This window comes from Megalops cyprinoides, chromosome 4 (genome assembly GCF_013368585.1).
Source record: "Megalops cyprinoides isolate fMegCyp1 chromosome 4, fMegCyp1.pri, whole genome shotgun sequence".
Taxonomy (NCBI): Eukaryota; Metazoa; Chordata; class Actinopteri; order Elopiformes; family Megalopidae; genus Megalops; species Megalops cyprinoides.
In genome coordinates, this window is record NC_050586.1 from 2,311,428 (window position 1) to 2,330,000 (window position 18,573).

Sequence of the window (18,573 nt, forward strand, 5' to 3'; positions counted from 1 at the left end):
GATGTCATACCCTGTGAACAGGAATGCTTTTTAATCCTCCACAGACAGTGGACCACACTGTCCAATCAGAGAGTTGGACCTGGACACTTTTAAATCCCACAGTAAAATGTTTTAAAAGCAGCGTTGAAGAATCTTTTTCCCCACACTACCCACATATTTCACTGTCTGTTTTTCTTCAGTAACCTTTTCCACTTAAGATCAACCTTTCCAAAAGTACACTGTTCCTTCTCTTTTGGGGTGAAGAGATAAAACCATTACTTCTGAAATGTTGATATGTGTTTGTTTAACCCATTTGTTTTTCTCAGGGATGAATGCTGTACAGGAGAAATTCATCAAAAAGAACAGGGAAAAGCTGTCAGGCACAGCTCAGCCAGGAGGCAGAAACACAGCCGCAGGTAACAATGGTGAATGAAGGCTCAGTCAGCTTGCTACACCACACCTCAGTGAAAACCTCTTAATAAATGCTGTATTCCTCTTCAGCTTTTTTTTGGGGGGGGGGGTAGAGTGCAGGGCAGGACTGGGGATGAGATCATCCTTAAAAAAATCTGCTACAAGCATTTCTTCCTCCAGAGACCATGGTGCAGTTCCAGGTCTGAGGGGAACCGGACAGGCCAAATGTAATGAACAAATATCTACAGTAATGCCTGAACAGCCCAGACTCACACCAGTATCCTGGATCCTTTGATCTGTTGTGCGTCTCGAGCCAAAGCAGGGATTTATGGAAGGGCTGACTTACTTTCCATAAATCAACACCTTTTTGTCAATAATGCGTTTTCCACAATGGCTGCTTAAACCTCTGAGGCCAGTGCTGCAGGTGGCAGCTCATGACATCATCAAAGGCCGCCTGTTACTCATGGCCGTACGACAGGGGTCAGTCAGGGGTCAGGGCTTCGGGAGATGAATGGGGGTCAAAGGTCATTTGCGCCACGCCAGCAGCACAGCGTGGCGTTGGTGATCGAGTGATGACTCTTTCCTAATGTGGGTCAGAGGGCAGGGCACAGGGAGTCCACCTGTGATGTCATCGCTGAGGTGTCATCGGTGTGATGTAATTCCCTCATGCTGTGGGGGGGCTCTGGTTTGTTGCCTTGGGTAGGTGAGTAAGATCTCGCTCTGCCTCTGATAATCCCCCACGCACAGCCCCTCTGCTGATCTATGAAAATTTAGTTTACGTTGTGCCACTGTGATTCCCACACACCATGTGAGGTGAAATGCAGGTGTCTCTTTAATATAGTAACTTTTTGTCATCACAGGGGGATGCTGCGCTGACACATCTCCTGGAAAAAAAGCCCAACAGCCTGCTAGACAGGTTCTGCGACCTCGACAAAAGATCCTTACTTCACCCTCACAGAGACCAAATAGCGCCCCCAACAGGACAGGAGGTCTGTCTGCAATAAACAACAAGATTTACTTTGGAAATGGAAAAATTTTTGGCCTAGTTATATTTTAGTTTATTTTGTTTCCCGTTGATGATTATGATGATTGGTGAAATGAACAGCATTTTTTAAATAACTGATCTCCCGTTTTTTCTGCAGGAAGAGGTGTGTTGCCTGAGAAGTCATGCAAACCTGCTGTCGGAGGCAGAGGTCGAGCCCCTGTGGCAAACAGGGGAAATGCTCAAAAATTGCCATGGAAACAAGGCTCCTGCAGATCAAGCCCCACCCCAATCAAAAGCCCCTCCCCTTCCAGGAAAACAGATCCCGCTGACAGAACTTCCACATCTCCTCCTGTGAGCAAAAGCCCCACCCTGTCCAAGAAAAGCCCCTCCCCTTCAGCAGAGAGACCATTCAGAAATCTCAACAGAAGCCCCACCCCCTCCAAAAGCCCTGCACGCAGAAGCCCCGCCCCCAGAGTCTCCTCTGCTGAGGGCTCCTCCAGCGTCGCTGTGGCTACTGAAGCCCCTCCCCCGGGGGGGAAGGAGAACAGGGGCCCCGCGCCCTCCCAGGTGCCACAGAGACACAGCACACAGGAAGTACGCGAGTTCATGGGTCATAAGCAAAGAGAGAGGAGGAGGAAGGAGCAGCAGAGGGAGAGGGAAGCGCAGCAAGAGCAGCAGAGGAGGAGGGTCCGGCTGCAGGAGGTGCTCCACAAACAGAAGGCAGCCCTGAACCGAGCCAGAGCGCGCCCCCAAAACCAGACCAAGGTTAGGTAACCCCAGACTCAGTTTAGCTCTGCTTAACCCAGGTCAGTTACACCCAGACTCAGTTTAGTTCAGCCTAACCCAAGTCAGTTAAACCCAGACTCAGTTTAGTTCAGCCAGACCGAGCTCAGTGTAACCAGGACTCAGTTTAGCTCAACCTTACCCAGGTCAGATTAACCAGGGCTCAGTATAGCTCAGTCTGATCCAGGTCAGATTCAGATTCAGGTTATTTAACTGAACAGCATACCTATGATCTCCATAATTAAAGTCTTACTATCCAATCACCAAAAATGGTTGATAATTCATTATTTTTAACAGCACTGCACCAAGAACTAAAGGAGAGAGGATTCTTTGGCGGGGCCTCAGTGCTGTTGGTTTGTGTAGCGTGTGAGTATGGCTGTGCTGTCACTCAGAATATGGCTGCTGCTTTCTTACAGACAGAGCTGGGTGTCCCTGTATCTCATCGGGGTCAGAGAGAGCAGGTATCCCTCACCAGGGTACGGACACGCGGACAGGCGCCCCAGAGAAGAGGGTGAGCCTTTCAACACCCTGATTTCATTCTCTACCATTCACTTTCATCAGTCTGACAAGGGGATTTCATAAAGAATGTGGACAGCTAACCTCTGGGCGCTGCGCACGCAGATACACTTCCTGCAGGTCCATAACAGCAGGCCTAACCTTGCTCTGTACTTTCCCCGGACTCATAGTCTCTGTGATGTGATGCTGCAAGGTGCCAGCAGAGGGCAGTGTGCACCACTGTATGTGAGGCTGTCTGATCTCCTACACTGATGCTGTGCTACTGTAATGTGTCTCCTCACATGAGCTTTGTTATTATTATTATTGCCATTACTATAGTAATAATACTAGTAGTAGCACAATAATAATGAGGATAATAATAGCATCAATATTATCATCATCATAATAATAGTGATATATTTCATCTTGTCATACCCTTCCCCAGAGCCACACAGCTGCAGCGAGCGTCAGGTGTGCAGGGTGGGGCTTCAGGTTTGCAGGGTGGGGATGGCAGCCCTCTCAGACTGGGAGATCTGGGCGGGGCTGATCGCATGGTCGAAAGCAAGGCGCAGCGGGTGGAGGCCCTAAGACAAGCTGCAGCCGCTCTGGGGACTCGAGTGGAAGAGGAAGCCGCCTGGCTGGGGGTGGTGAGGGGCCTGGCACTCAGTCAAGCCCCAGGTCTCACTGGGCCTGGAGGGTCGAGAGTGGATGGTGCTGGACAAGGCCGTGTGCCAACCAGGGAGGGGCCAGAGGAGGGGGGCGGGGACTCCACCTCCATCAGCGGGGACTCCACCTCCATCAGCGAGGACCTCCCCTGGACTGGGGAGCCCACTGAGACCTCCGCAGGTACTGGATGGGCTGGATCAGAACCGTGGGAAACATAAACACACATATGCACAGCAGAGGACGGTAAAAGAAGGGAACTGATATGCAAACTGATATTTGAACAGGAGTGGTACCCACACACTGCTGTAGCTCCCCATTGACAGCACAGTCTGCTGCACATTCTGCTGCTCAGAACCTCCAAAAACTATTTTTCTATCATCGAGGTCTTTGTCGGCAGTCCTTAGCCAGTGTAGTCTCCACACAAAAATATCTGTCCTCACCAGGGCAGTACACCTGGTTCCTGGTTTCATTGTACTGATCAATTCAGCTGGTGCCCAGTTTCTGACTGGCAGCCCCCTGAATCAGGTCCCTTGAATCATGTGTGCCCGTGAAATGGACTTCTTACAATCATCAGTCTATCCTGCCGTAGAATAAAGGTTTCAGTGTCACTTGTTACACTGTGGGAAAAGGAAGTTCTCTGTAAATGCAGTGTGATCATGTATCTAAGCACTGTGTAACTCTTCTCTGAGAGTTTGGGGTTGGACCTGCGTTTAGGTTTAGGGAATGGAGCCAACAGCAGCCATCCTGTGAGCATGACAGATTTCTCAGGTTAATTATTTCACACACATCCAGATTCAAGCTGACTGGACACTCGTGAGAAACACAGGCTACACGCTTTAGCTGTAAATCTACCCCTCTGTAACCGTATCAGTGCTGTGGCCTTGCTGTGCTCCTGTGGGCAGAGGCTGGCAGCTGCGTGGGGTCGGTGGTAACAGGCCTTTCCTCTTGTTATAAGCTGTTCCTGCAGAGGAGCTGCATTTTGTTCTCACAGCGGCCTTCCTCTTTGACCTTTACAGAACTGCAGCACAGACGGCCAAGGGAAACAGGCACAGGTGCTGGGAATATGTGCCAAATACATTCTGGGTAAGTGAATGGCCACCTCCTGCCCCACCCCACCAACTTTAAGGTTAGGATCCTAGGACATAATATCCTGTGAGAGAGTTTTGTATCTTCAATGAACTGACTCACCGTATGTCTAGTTAGAAACCTAGCTAGCTAAGCACCTTGTCAGCCAACTCATATTAGAGGAGATTTAGTTGTGGTTTAGTGGTTTTAATGTCCAATTAAGAAAAAAGGCAGTTTTCACCCATAATTAGAATATTTCAGAATATTTGAAAACATACAGCCATACATATGTATACACACAAACACACACACACACAAACACACAATAAACAAACACACATGTACACACACACTCCTAAACACAGAGAGAGAGAGACAAGATGAGAAGAAAGAAACAATATAGGGTGGATTTTTTCCGTCACAATCCCCCACCACGCCAAGCAGGGGGAGGAGAAATAGTCATTTTTCTTCAGAAATATCACAGTTTAGCCGAGCTTATCTTCTATCCTGCTGCTCCAGCTCATATACTTAATGCACAAGCTTTTGATCACACTGGCGCTAATGCGGTGTTAAGTTGGATACAGTGAAGTAAGGAGATTGCTGGTCACTTGGTTAAGTGGTGGCTCTGGGTGTTGGGTTTCAGTCTGCTGAGGGCAATCCCATTGTTCTCACAGCAGCATCTTATCCCCACGGCCAAAAATCACAAGGAAATAATTACTGTAAGTCATTTCATAACATCTGTGTTTTCAGAGCTGACTGTGGCTGGGCACTACAGACTCTTAATTTAATGACGCTCAAATCTTCAAAATTCCACATTCAATAAAAATAAAGTGTCCCATTTAAATCACACAGGGATTATGGGAACGTCTTTCCACAGTGTCGCCCCAGTGAAAAATACATATGTATAAAAAAAAACAGAAAAATAAAGACTGCAGGATTACAGGATCATCTCTTTTAGTCCATCAGAAGACTCTTAGGTGTTGTTGTTCCTTCTGGAGGTCTGCAGTTTAATGGAGAGTGCATGTATGTATAAAAATAATGTGCAAAGCTATCCATTCAGAGAGAATGTCAGAGAGAATTTTCTAAATCATGCTCTCCTATATGATTTCAGATATTATAATATTATAATGACACAATGATTCATTCACATCCCAGTCTGTCCCTTGCATGGACAGATTATAAATGACATATTTCCCCTCACTGTTCCCCACAATTCGACGCAGTCTAAGATTCAATACGTTTCGAGTCTCACATTGTTTTAATGCTCTGACATAAGAGAAATAGAGGAATAAACTTTTGAGTGTTTGATACATCCTGCTGTGAAATGTCCTAAATGTAGCTGTATTCCACGTAAGCTGACACAGACGGCATTCTGGGAAGAGCTGTTGTGACGCTGATTTGCAGCGCACATGCTGGCCACTAGAGGGACATCAGTGTCACTGAAACATGGACAGAGGATGCAAGGTCATCACTATCAGCGCTAACATGCTTTGCCAAGGCCCACATTAGACAGACTCGTCACTGATTCTCAATAGGGCAGACGAGCACTGCATATGGAGAGTATATAGAGCATATCTTAAATTACATATATTCACTAATTATGTATAATCGTATTAGGTATATTCACTTAAAGGGGTGAACAGTCAGTTTTAACATACAGCACATCCTATATATGGGAAAAGAAATAGTTTTTTGGTTTTGTGTGTCAGCTTTTTTGTCTTTGCAGTGGTGCACTTTGTGTTATTTTTCATAAATTATTGTTATTTAATTTATTTACCTCGACTGGCAAGGGAAAAGTGAGCTGTAGTCCCACAGGGATTTGTAATATTGTGCTTATAATGTATTTATTCCATTCTGTGCCGGTCGACTACTCAGTAATCTTTGTCCCAGAGCAATGAGCACTTTCATGGATGATTCTTTCTTTAATTTGTTATCAGAGAGGGATTAGGCGAGGGCCTGGCCGGCACTGTGCTGGAGTAAACAGCAGCTCCCACAGAGTGTTCCTCTGTTTACCGCTTTAATCTCTGAGGGCAGGGCTTTAGTGCTACGCTGTGGGAATGGAGGGTCTGTTAAAGACGGGAAGAAATTAACAAGACGAAATGGGATTTGAATAATCTGCATTTTTAAGATCAGATACTAAAATTATTTCGTTTTTCCTCATATTTTTTCCCTGAAAACAAACGCCATCTGGCTGCATTGCCTTGGTGTCATTCATACACTGTTATTGCTGTTGTTATTGTCACTGTTTACTGTTGTAAGTGTTGGTGAGAAGTGTGTCTCTTTCACCAGACTGAGAGTCTGGCACACAAACAACAGACTCTTTCTATAAGTACACACAAACCACACAGTTTTCAAATAGCTGCATACATATTGTATCACACACTTTTCAATGACTACACACAAACTACACACTTTTTTTAACGGCTACAAAGAAACCATGCAGTTTTCAACAGCTACACATAAACTACCTACTCCTTCATAGCTACACAGAAACTATAGACCCCTTTACAGCTACAAAGAAACTACAGACTCCTACATACAAACTACACACCTTTTTCAAAGCTACACACAAACTACAGACTCTTTCACAGCCACAGATGAACCACACACTATTTTGCAGCGCAGTCGTGTTAAATAACACCATCGATGTTATACTGGTGGCAGCTTGTGGTGAGATCACCTGTGCCATGCACCTGACTCGTGTGACGTTGGGTGGGGGGGGGTCTCTTCCAGGATTAGGGGACGGGAGGCCGTGGTGACAGGGCCGAGGGCTGGGAGGCCCCTGGAGACCAGCCAGGACCCCTCCAGCACCCAGTACCCCTATAGGGGGTCACACCCTGCTCCAGGTGGGCACAGAAATTCGCTGAGTGTAACACCTTGAAATAGTTTATGATTTATGGAATAGGGATCAGCATCAGCAGAGGCCCCTATTCAGGGCAGCCTTTGTTTTATATCATAAAAACCAGGGGCAGCAGTGTGGTGCACATTGATGTTAAGTACCTCAGGTACTTAACCCAGGGTTGCCTCAGCAAATGTGTAGCAGTGTATGTGGATAACATTTATAAATCATAACCTGTGTAAGCTGTAACCTTTAACCTGTAACTTCTAACCAATAAAATGTGCTCCATGTGAGATTCAAATCTGCAACATGCTGGTAACAGTGTTTTAGACCCCCACACCATGCTGCTGGTGTGTCATTTGCATTTTACATAATTTTACATGATTTGTAATTATACAGCTGGATACTTAGGGGATACTGGAGGGGGCACAGCAGTGGTGTCACCAACAGGAGTCAAACCTGCAACTCTCTGTTACACACACAGATTCTTAACTCAACTGCATTGGGCTTCTTAGTGACACAACAGGGTGACTCACCTCAGCCACCACCAGTGTACCGAGCCGCTTTCATGATGTCCTTGATGTGTACAGAGCTTGCAAAATGCATGAGAATTTGAAAGAGCCCGTCAGTGGAATTGCTTAGTCAGGTCTGCTGGGAAGAATGTTGTCCAACTGTGTTTGCATTGCATTCATTGTCCAATTCATTGTAGAAGGAATATTCTTCCCCCATAATTCACCGCGACTAATCAATTTAGAGTGATTTGGCCAAAAATTTTCTTCCGGACACGACCCCCCCCAACACACCCCCCTCCCCTCCGCTTGGAGGAGAGGGGGGGAGAGAGTTTTAATTAGCTTGTTAATCAGGGGGAAAGATTACATGGTAATGTCACATTGTATTTATTCAGAAATTTTCACAGATCACCGGAATATAAGATTAGTGGAAGTGAAGGAAGATTGATGGTGCTGTGTGCCGTTTCAGCCCGTTACTGTGTGGCTGGCACCATGTCAAAGAGCTGAAGACTGGATAATATGTTCTCTAAAATTATTTTTAGAAGTAATCCAAGCAATTAATTTAAGTTGTGGGGGCTGGGAGATGGTAGGAAAGGACACATGTGAGCAGAATTCAGTTGGCACTGAAGATGTTTTACTCTTTCAGATGTGACACTCATAAAAGCACAATGTCAATAGCTGAATCTGTTTTTATTTTACTAGCATATCATTTATGAATCTCTGTCCCATGTCTGGCATTTAAATTTTTTGCCCCAAGATTTTAGGTAATGCTTTCCACTTTAAAATCCCTTTTATTTAATTTGTAATGAATATAAAATTAACCGTACACATACCACCCCAATCATTCAATAACCATAGTGGGAATCCATGTTTATTTTTCATCAGAAATAAGGGGAAAATCATGTCGCAAAGCTATTGGTTGAATTCATTCAGGACATCTGTGGGTGGGGTTATGGGAGACAGTGTGTGTGAGAGAGAGAGAGAGGGAGAGAGACAGAGAGAGAGAGGAGAGAGAGAGAAAGAGGGAGAGAGGGAGAGAGACAGAGAGAGAGAGGAGAGAGAGGTAGAAAGAGGGAGAGAGAGAGGGAGAGAGAGTGAAGGAGAGAGAGAGGGAGGGAGAGCAGAGGTATTGCCAAGAAACAGAGGACCGGTTGCCTAGAAACCAAGGAGACATTCCCATTGCAACATACTGGTCAGCATTTGTCTCAACAAATGAACTCTGGGAGGGGTCCACTGTCCACAATACCCCCCCCCCCCCCCAGGTCATACACATGCATAAGAGTAAAACAAATCTGGTGTAGCAATAATTTATCATGGCAATTTATAATAATGAGGGAGTCACAGACTCAAGGTGGAATTTCTGAAAATTTCCCAACTTAGTGGTACAAAAAAAAACAGCAGGGCAGGCTGCCTGCAGGGATAGTCCTTAGATCCTTTTACAGTAAGATCTCCACAGTCACTTTATACACATTAATAGTCACTCTGAGCAGTTTCTGTGTAAAGACCAGGACATGCAAAGGTTAGGACATTGGACTTTGCACCAGAACGTTATAAGTTCAACTCCTAGATGGACTGATGCTGAATGGTACAGTACATAACCAGCTGTATGAGCAGATAATTACATACTGTAAAATATGACCTATGCAAGCTGCTAAGCACATATGTACGGTGGAACACCTAGGGGTTTGCCTGATTTGAATTGCAGCCTTTCTGTGACTGATAACTTTGTTGACAAAGTATTGCCAGCAATATAATGTTTTCAGAATTTTCTGATGACTTAGCCTTTATTGTGCATCTTGTAAAGATGGCCGCTGTTCCCCCGTAGGGGTAACCTTTGTGCCCTGTAGCTGAAATGACAGACTGCATCCACTCCCACGCTGGGCTCAGGGAAGGATCGGAGGAGCAGTTTTCCTAGCATGCCCTAGGGCACAGGGTTCGAGCGCTCAGGCAGCTAGAGTCTGGGAGTCTGCAGAACAGGGCGGGGTCATAGGCTTTTCCTCCTAGGAGACACATAGCCAATCAATCACTGCCTAAGTCCTGACGCCCCCGTTTCTGTCAGTGTTTCCTGGTTCCCCCAGACTTACTTACCATTAAGAGGGACGCCCTTATGACCTTACGAGATGGGGCCCTGTTTCCATGGGGACCCCCCCCCCCACTCCATGATGTATTGTACTGTACAATGGTCTTTGAATAAAAACAGAAGGGGGGGGGGGTGTTGAGGAGAAAAGCATTCTGGGTAATGACACCGTGGAGGCAGATCTTGTCCGAGCCACGTCGTGGGGCTGCAGCCTGCAGAGGGAGGGATGAGCCGCTAAGCCATGTGTTTTGTCCCGCTGCTTTCTCTGCAGTATCTCCAGGACACAGCACTGCCTGGGGCCTCTCAGCCCTCCTCTAAACCCTCCTAAACCCCCCCGATCCAGCTGCAGTCCCAGCACAGTGCCGCCGGCCCAGCCTCACTCTAACAGCCTTTCTGCCGCGGCTCCTTTCATCCCTCCGAAAAAAAACACCCCCGTTTTCCCTTTGAAGTGCGCTGCTCGGGGTGCTTAGCGTTAGAGTGGGGGACAGAGGAAGTGTCGGCCTGGGAGCTCGTTGACGTTTTCTGCGTCTGTGGGGAAAACTCTGCTGCTACTGTGTGCTTCTCTGCTGAAAGTACTGCGATGGCTCTTAATATGATTACTCTTATATCCAAATGTCTGATAAAAGGTGAAAGACAGATAACAAAAAACTGAAAAGACATCAACCAAATATTGTCAAAATATGACAACAGGGGAGACTAACCTGTCTCCAGGGAATACATTACACTGGACAAAGTAATTTTCTATATCAGTGAAGGGAATCTGGCAAGTAATAATGCTGTGCTAATATGCCAGATATTAGGAAAAGGGACTGAAAGTAACCCACCATGTGGTCTGGCACGCATGAATAACTGGACGAATGACTCCTCTGTTATCCCCATAAGGACATTCATCTTGTGATGTCACATGCACACATAAAATAAAATGCAATGAAAACACAATAACTGCCATAAATATGCTCTCAGTGTAGCACAGAGTGTGACAGGACCAGCCTGCTGACCCTGGGAAAAAAGTGTGAAAAATCCAGTCAAAAACCTGAACAGCCACTACATGCCACTGCTCTCCGCTCAGCATCGCCCCCCTCTGGATGTTTGCAGTGTTTTTTTTAAAGTGCATTTATTTCATTAACCTTTGCTCCACCTGCCTGTCTTATGAATATGAGGAAGCCAGTGTGTCACTGTCTGGTCTGGTCTCGCCCGGTCTGGTCAGGTCTGAGACTGAATGCCAAGAGTGCTTTTTCCTTTGTCAGCGTGACTCAGAGTGACGCTTATCGGTGGTGAAGAGTCAGATGCGTTTATGTGACCTGACGTGAGAAAGTAGTAACCATGTCACAGGGCTGGATTTCTGCTGTGGAGGAACAGGGACGGAGCAGAGCAATGCTGGGCTGATTCATGCTGAGCTTCTTCATTGAGTTTAAAGCTTACCTTATGAAAAGGCAATATGGGTCAATATGTTCTAGGAAATTTTAACTGTAAGGACATTTTTAAAATGCTTTAAAATATATGTCATATGTTAATAAGTGTATGCCACATTTATATATGCATATATATCTATAAAAATTAATTTACAATGCACTGTATGTAATTTTATTGTTTTTTTAATAATTATGCGTAACACTCAATAAGTCAATAAGTGACTTCATAAGGTAGTGCATTTTGACTCATTTAAAATTTAAAATACTTTGCATACTTATTCATTGTATGTACATATGTGTATGCATATTTGGTAAATGTCATTGATGTGTGTGATATTTTAGATGCAGTGGAGGACCAGTGTGGCACAGACGCCCCCCTACAGGACGGAGGACTGTCACTGCATTCTGACTGCAGTGATAACAGTCAGAACACTGACTCTACCAGTAAGGTACTGTTCTCATGAACCTATGGGACTGCCCGTTTCCAAATCCCTTTCTGACACAGCTGCTCATCCCTCCTCATGGTTAAAATATCCATGCAGAACTGCTCTGTGCTGGACGACTGGTTCAAGCTCATATGTTAGAACCACTTCCTGATTTAGGTCTCCGACCGGAATTGAGTCAAGAACAAGTTTTGATGTTGCATAACATTGTGTTACAGCACCATTTTCCTGCCATTGACATTGACTCTCCTGACGTTAGACAGACCACTCTCAAAGACACCCAGATGAACATGCATTCAGCACAGACTACACATGAAGGCACTTGCTTCTGTCATTAGGCAGAAGTGGGTGTTGTTGGATGTGTGGGCGTGTCATTGGGTGGTGTAATGTTTGTGGCTGCAGGAAGCAGTAAAATGGATGTGACTCAGTGATATAACATGCATGTGGGTATGGTTGATGTGATATGCATGTTGGTGTAATTGGGGGGATGTAACGTGTGGGTGTGGTCAGGTTGTGTCAGGTGGATATGGGTGTGGTTGGGTGATGTAACGTGTGGGTGTGGTCAGGTTGTGTCAGGTGTATATGGGTGTGGTTGGGTGATGTAATGTTTGTGGGTGTGGTTTCCAGTGGAGTGAGCTGAGCGGGTTCTTCGGCCGTGGTCAGCTCCAGAGCCGGCTGTCCTTGGCCATTTCCCAGCTCTCCCTGCGGGAGGAGGAGCTGCGAGCCCGGCAGCACAGCGCCCTCTGCAGGCTGAGGGAGGAAGCGCTCTGGGAGAAGACCCAGGCAGAGCTTGCATGGCTGGAACACCGCAGACGGTGAGTGGGGGGTGCTGCTGGGTGTGTGTGTGTGTGTGTGTATCAGTGGCTTGAGTTGTAAGCAGGCCCTGGTGTGTTAGTGTTGATGTATTGGGGCTGAATGACTGATGAAGGCTGCCTCCTCCACTGGACCCTGCTGGCCCCTGGATGGGCCTCACCACTGGCCACAGCACACAGGCCTCACTGCTGTAAGCATTAATCAGATAATGTGGCTGTAGGACAGGGAGAGGAAAGGAGAAGAGAGGGAGGGGATGGGGTGGAGGCAAGGAGTGAGGGAGTGAGGGGTGGTGGAGGTAGCCAACAAGGGAGAGAGGGGTTTGGAGATATAGAGGGAGAGAGAGAGGGGTAGGAGGAGGGAGGGAGGGAGTTTGGAGACTCTGAGGCAGGCTGGGTGTAGGATGTGCTGCATGTTAGGCCCCAGTGTGGCCTGATTAGCTCTGTTAGAGGAGAGAGCTGATCTGCAGGAAACAGAGGCCAATGGCTGCATGGATCAGTGGAGGACAGAGCAGCCTGGCACTGACAGAGTTTTAACAGAGAACTGCTGCCCATTATGTGACTGCCTCTGTAAAATCAATCCCGTGGAATGACTCCCAGCAAATGAATCCCCGCAGAATAACTGCTATGCCAGTGTCTCTCTGTTGAATGAAAACAATGCAGAATGCAATTATGAATATCAACAGTAACAATTCATTATGATATTTTGCTGGTATAACAATGTGTGTGTGCACAGTGTATATATACTGCATGTGTGTATGTGAGTGTATATGTTTTTATGAGTATGTGTATTAAGAGTATGTGTGCACATATGTGTGTGTCTGTGTGTGTGTGTGTGTGTGTGTGTGTGTGGTAATTGTGACATTTTTCTCCGTCAGGTGTCTGGGCAAAGGGGAGGAGGGGGCTCTTGCTGACATCACCAGGAAGCAGGAGGAAGTGGTGAACAGAATGCGTCAGGAGCAGGTATCTGCAGGAAGCATGCGCACAAACACGCGTGTTGCATCAGGTGCACGGGCTCCACGTTCGCATGCAGAACGGGGTTAAGATAATCCTTATCGACAGTCTCTCGAGATCACCGTGCAAACTTAGCTGATTGATTTTCAAACTTAAATAAACGATATGTCAGGCAAAAAAAGATTCCCACATGCTTGAGAGAACCCACAGGTTTAATCCTTTAATTATGTATTTGCATGATGCAGATACTGTACCTAATTAGAGAATTATAAACTCAGGGGCCCTTTAAAGTGTGTGGGTATTTCTCTGTCATTCAGATCCTGGTAGAGTAGGATGCAGCTGCTGTGTGCAGAAAGATGCTGCAGCATCGCTGAGTGTTAAGACGTTCAGTGATGATGAGCTCCAGAGTGGGGAATCTCTGCTGTGCTCTCACCGTACGGGCCGGAGATCCGGCCCGGGCCGTCAGAGCGGCGGTTCTGTTCTGAGAGGTCCGTGTTGTGGTGCCGTACGCAGGCGGAGATCCGGCACTGGCGGAACTTGTACAGGTGTGGCCGGCAGCAGAGGAGGGTGCTCCTGCGGCAGCAGAAGGAGGTGCTGGATATCCGGAGGTCTGCAGCGCGGGTCATGCAGGACCTGCAGCAGGAGGGAGAGGCGCGGGCGGGGCAGAGGTGGGCGGGGCCTGCAGAGACACATACCTCGCCAGGAGAGGGCGCTGGAGCGTCCCCAGCGCAGCCCCGTGGGCGCGGTCAGAGTATGGGTGGCCCGAAAGCCATGCACCCTCACCCCACACAGGGGCACAACCCTCACCTGCAGCTGAAGGGTTCGGAGGGAGAGGATCCAGTGCAGCAGCTCCACGCGGGCCACGCCCCTTCTCCCACCAGGTGGCCACCTCACCCGAGGAGTCCACCGACGGGAGGCGGACAGCACCACCTGTGGATGTTTCTGGAACCCAAGACCAAGACCAGTATCCAAGACCACAAGCAAGACACTCCCCAGACAGACAGCAGGGGTCAGTATTTGGAGTGTAGTCAGGTATGTCCCAGAGTGCAACAGGAGTCCAAAAACCCTCTTCACCCTGTATGCAACCGAGCGGTGGAGAAGAGAAAAGCCTTGCCAAGGCATCAAAAAGATGACCACCAACAGGAAGGCTCTTACACCTCTAAACAGGTAGGTATGATAAAAACATGTTTTAGTTAATTCTGTGACACATGGAAACTTAATGGCGTCATAGCCTTGTTTACATTTCATCACTACAAACATGGATATCTTAGTTACCTTTCTCTGTATAGGATCTAAGCAGGCCCAATGCAAAGCCTAGTGCCACAGTGGACACAAAAGCCAGCAGCAAGCGGCCCAGAGATGGGGGCCCAGGCGGGGAACCTCTGCAGGACCACCTACAGAACCCGGAGGGAATGTGAGTAACTGTGTTTTTTCATCCAGGATTAGCCTGCGGAGAGGCGTGCTATTCAGCATAATGCATTTTTAAATACATCAGGACTGGGAGGCCGTGTGCTATGGGCTCGGTGCAGGAGAGCAAAATTAATACAGATGTCATTTACATGAGGTTAGGGTCAAGCACCCCCCTCCCAATCGACCTGTAGGTTACTGCCCTAGCTGCTGTTCTAATGGCTGCTGCTGGCCAGCGGCTTCCACAGAGTGCTGCCACCTCTCTTTTGCTCTCTGCACACAGTCAAATCCTCACAAATGAAGAGGCACACAGCCGTGCTGCTCACTGTGACAGATGCAGATTACATATTCAAACCTCCCTCCCCTTCCCTCGGTGAGAGACAGTTCAAAGCAGGGCCTGTTTATTTGATGTTGCATGGCTAATTAACTGCTCCTGACTTTGTTTGGTGGCGGAGTGGTATTTTTGGGTTTCAGATGTGGCAGTAAAACAAGTTTGAAAAAGGAAGTCCTGTGTTATGTAAGTAATATGTAAGATATGCAGAGACATGCTTTAGCCACAGACCTGCAAAACTGATTAAAAATCATCTGTAACAACATAATAACATGATGTCATAAAAACAAGTGAATCTGAAGAGTCTGCATATGGTCTGCAGCAGCACCTGAGTGATGGCTTTCAGTGGCCTGTGCCCTCACACACTCTGTGTCATTCACCATTACAGACCCTGTGTACTTCACCATTACAGACCCTGTGTCTTTCACCTTTTCAGACCCTGTGTCTTTCACCTTTACAGACCCTATGTCCTTCGCCTTTACAGACCCTGTGTTTTTTCACCTTTACAGACCCTGTGTCCTTCACCATTACAGACCCTGTGTCCTTCACTATTACAGACCCTGTGTCTTTCACCTTTTCAGACCCTGTGTCTTTCACCATTACAGACCCTGTGTCCTTCACCATTACAGACCCTGTGTCTTTCACCTTTACAGACCCTGTGTTCCATACCTTTACACACAGTGTTCTTTACGTCATGATGCCCACGACATGAATTACTGCTCTGGTCTGGTCTGTTAAAACCCTGCAGGACAAACCCAGAGATGTTCTCATACAGGAATGACCTCTCAGCAGACAATGGTTGTAAATACACACAAATACACACGTACACAAATGCACATACACACGTATACATATCTATACACATACCTACATACCATACACATGCATACACAAACATATACATATACCGTACACACACACACACACACACACACACACACACACAGCCCATTGTATACCGGGGCATTTTTTCATGTTAAAATGGCGACAGTCAGTGGCAGCGTTGCTGCTGGAATGAGTATTACCATAATCAGCAGTGAGAGGATCTGGGATGCACCTCACAGTAAATGGAAGCAGCCTCGCTGGGGCTGGCGTGCGCTCTAATGTGATCAGCTCTCTAAAAGCTGCTGATTTCTGGCTCTTTCTTCTGCCTTTCCACTGATGAGGAATATAAATGGCGAACAGCGGGGTGCGCTCAGATTGTAAAAGTTGGGAAAAGCTTCGCTTCAGGCCCAAGGGGAGAGGAGTCTGCGTCCGCTGTGCGATATCTGTGAGATTATGCGTCAGCGGAGAGAGAGGGAGAGAAGGGGGGGGAGACAAGGGGAAGAGAGAGAGAAGGAGAGAGAGGGAGAAAAAGAGACAGAGAGAGACAGCAGCAGGAGAGGAGAATGAGTGAGAAGCAGGCTAGCTGAGTGGGTGAGAAAGAGAGAGAGAGACAGAAGCAGAGAAGAATGAGTGTGAGAGAGGGTGGAGAGCAGGAGGGGTGAGAGTGGGAAAGAGGTGAGACGGAGAGGTAGCTGTGGGAGAAGTGAACAAGCGAGAGAGGGGAGAGGAACAGGGGGAAAGTGGAAGGAGGAGAGAGCGGGAGAGGAGAGAGAGAGAGCGACAGAGGGAGAGTAGGGAGAGAGAGAGAGAGAGAGAGAGAGGGGGGAGAGGAGAGCAGTCCATGCGGGAGGCAGACACACCCACCTCCAGACCCGGCTGATCAGATGAGACCGGCAGCTGAAATTGGGGAGGGTGTTGAGGCTCGCCCTCGGCCTCTCTCAGGGGAACCTGTTACGGGACGTCCCGCCTTTGGATGTGAGCCACGGCGTTTCTGACAGCGGGATCCGGCCGGTATGCCAGTCATGAACAGACCGGGGTAGGTGCACGGCTCCTTGTTTCCGGCGTGTTTCTGTGCGCATGCAGAGCCCGCTGCTTTCCGGGGCCCGGCGGTCCACTGCGGAATGTAAGGCTTATCCCAATGTGACCCTCAGGGAATCTGTTCTGCAGGAGACGGAGTGACAATACAGCTCTCCCTCCATCCCTCTTTCCTTCTTTCTCTCTGTCTCTCCCTCTTTCTTTATCTCTTGCTCTCTTTCTCCATCTCTCCATCACCCTTTCTCTCTCTGTCCCTCTCTCTTTCTCTCTCAACCTCACTCCTCCTTCTCTCTCTCCCTATCCCCCTTTCTCATTCTCTTTCTCTCTTTCTCATCCCTCCCTCCCTCTCTCTGTTTCTCCCCTCTCCCTTTCTTTGTCTATCTGTCTCTCCAAGATTGTAAGATTCCCGTTGTGCTCTAATGGCATGACTTTTAAATGTGCAATATTGCCAGCACAAGGTTACAAATCGGGGATGTATGGTACAATATATAATACATATTTTACATACATAGTGGTGTAATAATGCAAGCAGTGCAATAATTATGACTGAAAAGAAGAAAGACTCTGACACAGACAGTAAAGAATAATACTGTCAGATAATGACCATATTAAAAATGAAATAAGGAACTTGGAAATGTTAGCGGTGTTGCTCTGGGATGTCTGCATACATAGCTGACAGCTTTGCCATCCGTTCTTCCTGCCCAGGAAGGATGGGGATTTTATTGTGGCCTCAGATATCTGTCTTTCCCAATCCCTCTCTCTCTCTCTCCCCCTCCCTTTCTCCCTCTCTCTCTCTCCCTCTCCCTCTCTCTTTACCTCCCTCTCTGTCTCTCTCCTTCTCTCTCTCTCTCTTTCCCTCCTTCTCACTCTGTCTCTCTCTCTCTCTCTCTTTCTCGTTCTCTCTCTCTCTCTCCCCTCTCGCTCCCTCTGTCTCTTTCTCTCTCTCTATCTCTCTCTCTTCCCCCTCTCTCTCCCCCTCTCTCTCTGAGGAGGTTGTGAGTTCACATGGAAACGAGGGCAGACCCAGGTTGACGGGTGACACCCGTTCGGGCCTGTAATTTTGCTGACACGTTCAGAGCCAGGCCTTGGGGGGCGGAGGGCGACCGCAGGAAATGTAGCAATTTAGGGCTCATTAATATGCACAGGGGGAATGTTTTGTATGTTTCGGGTTAGAACTGGTTTGGATTTTCCTGCATGCAGCAGCAGCCTCTGGCTGATGCAGAGACTGGCCTCCTCTTAGCAGAGCTAATGCATTTATCTTGATGTATTTGATCTGAAAAATGACTGCGCAGAACTGCACCAGGAAGAGGAGTGTCAGTGAGGACCCTGGACCGCGGGCGGGAGGATCGGAGACGTTGTTGTGTTCTTGCACCCAGTATTTGATCTGCTCCGTATTGAAATACAGACACGCAGTGATGCAAGTGGACCAGGAGAAGGACGCACCGGAGACAGCAAGTGCTGTGATATAACGTGTCCTTCGCCTGTCAGGTTTCTGTCGAAGACGGACTTGGGTCTGAGAAGGCTTCTGTCCTCGGACGACGTGTGGAC

General features: G+C 47.6%; 1 protein-coding gene and 1 long non-coding RNA gene across 2 annotated transcripts in view; both read left to right on the forward strand.

Moving 5' to 3' along the window:
* The first annotated feature begins 322 nt into the window (after positions 1-322).
* On the forward strand, positions 323-1,790 carry LOC118776000. The gene is made up of 3 exons (XR_005004907.1): positions 323-395; positions 1,251-1,379; positions 1,533-1,790. It is a non-coding gene; the product is annotated as an uncharacterized LOC118776000 (long non-coding RNA).
* Positions 1,791-12,190: 10,400 nt separating this feature from the next.
* LOC118776049 (centrosome-associated protein 350) overlaps positions 12,191-18,573 on the forward strand; it is a 15,875-nt gene continuing 9,492 nt past the window's right edge. The window contains exons 1-6 of the mRNA XM_036526124.1: positions 12,191-12,199; positions 12,292-12,479; positions 13,352-13,436; positions 13,941-14,594; positions 14,717-14,841; positions 18,514-18,573. The exon at positions 18,514-18,573 is cut by the window's right edge and continues 239 nt beyond it. Coding sequence (XP_036382017.1) covers positions 12,191-12,199; positions 12,292-12,479; positions 13,352-13,436; positions 13,941-14,594; positions 14,717-14,841; positions 18,514-18,573 — 1,121 coding nt within the window. The remainder of the gene's footprint in view (positions 12,200-12,291; positions 12,480-13,351; positions 13,437-13,940; positions 14,595-14,716; positions 14,842-18,513) is intronic.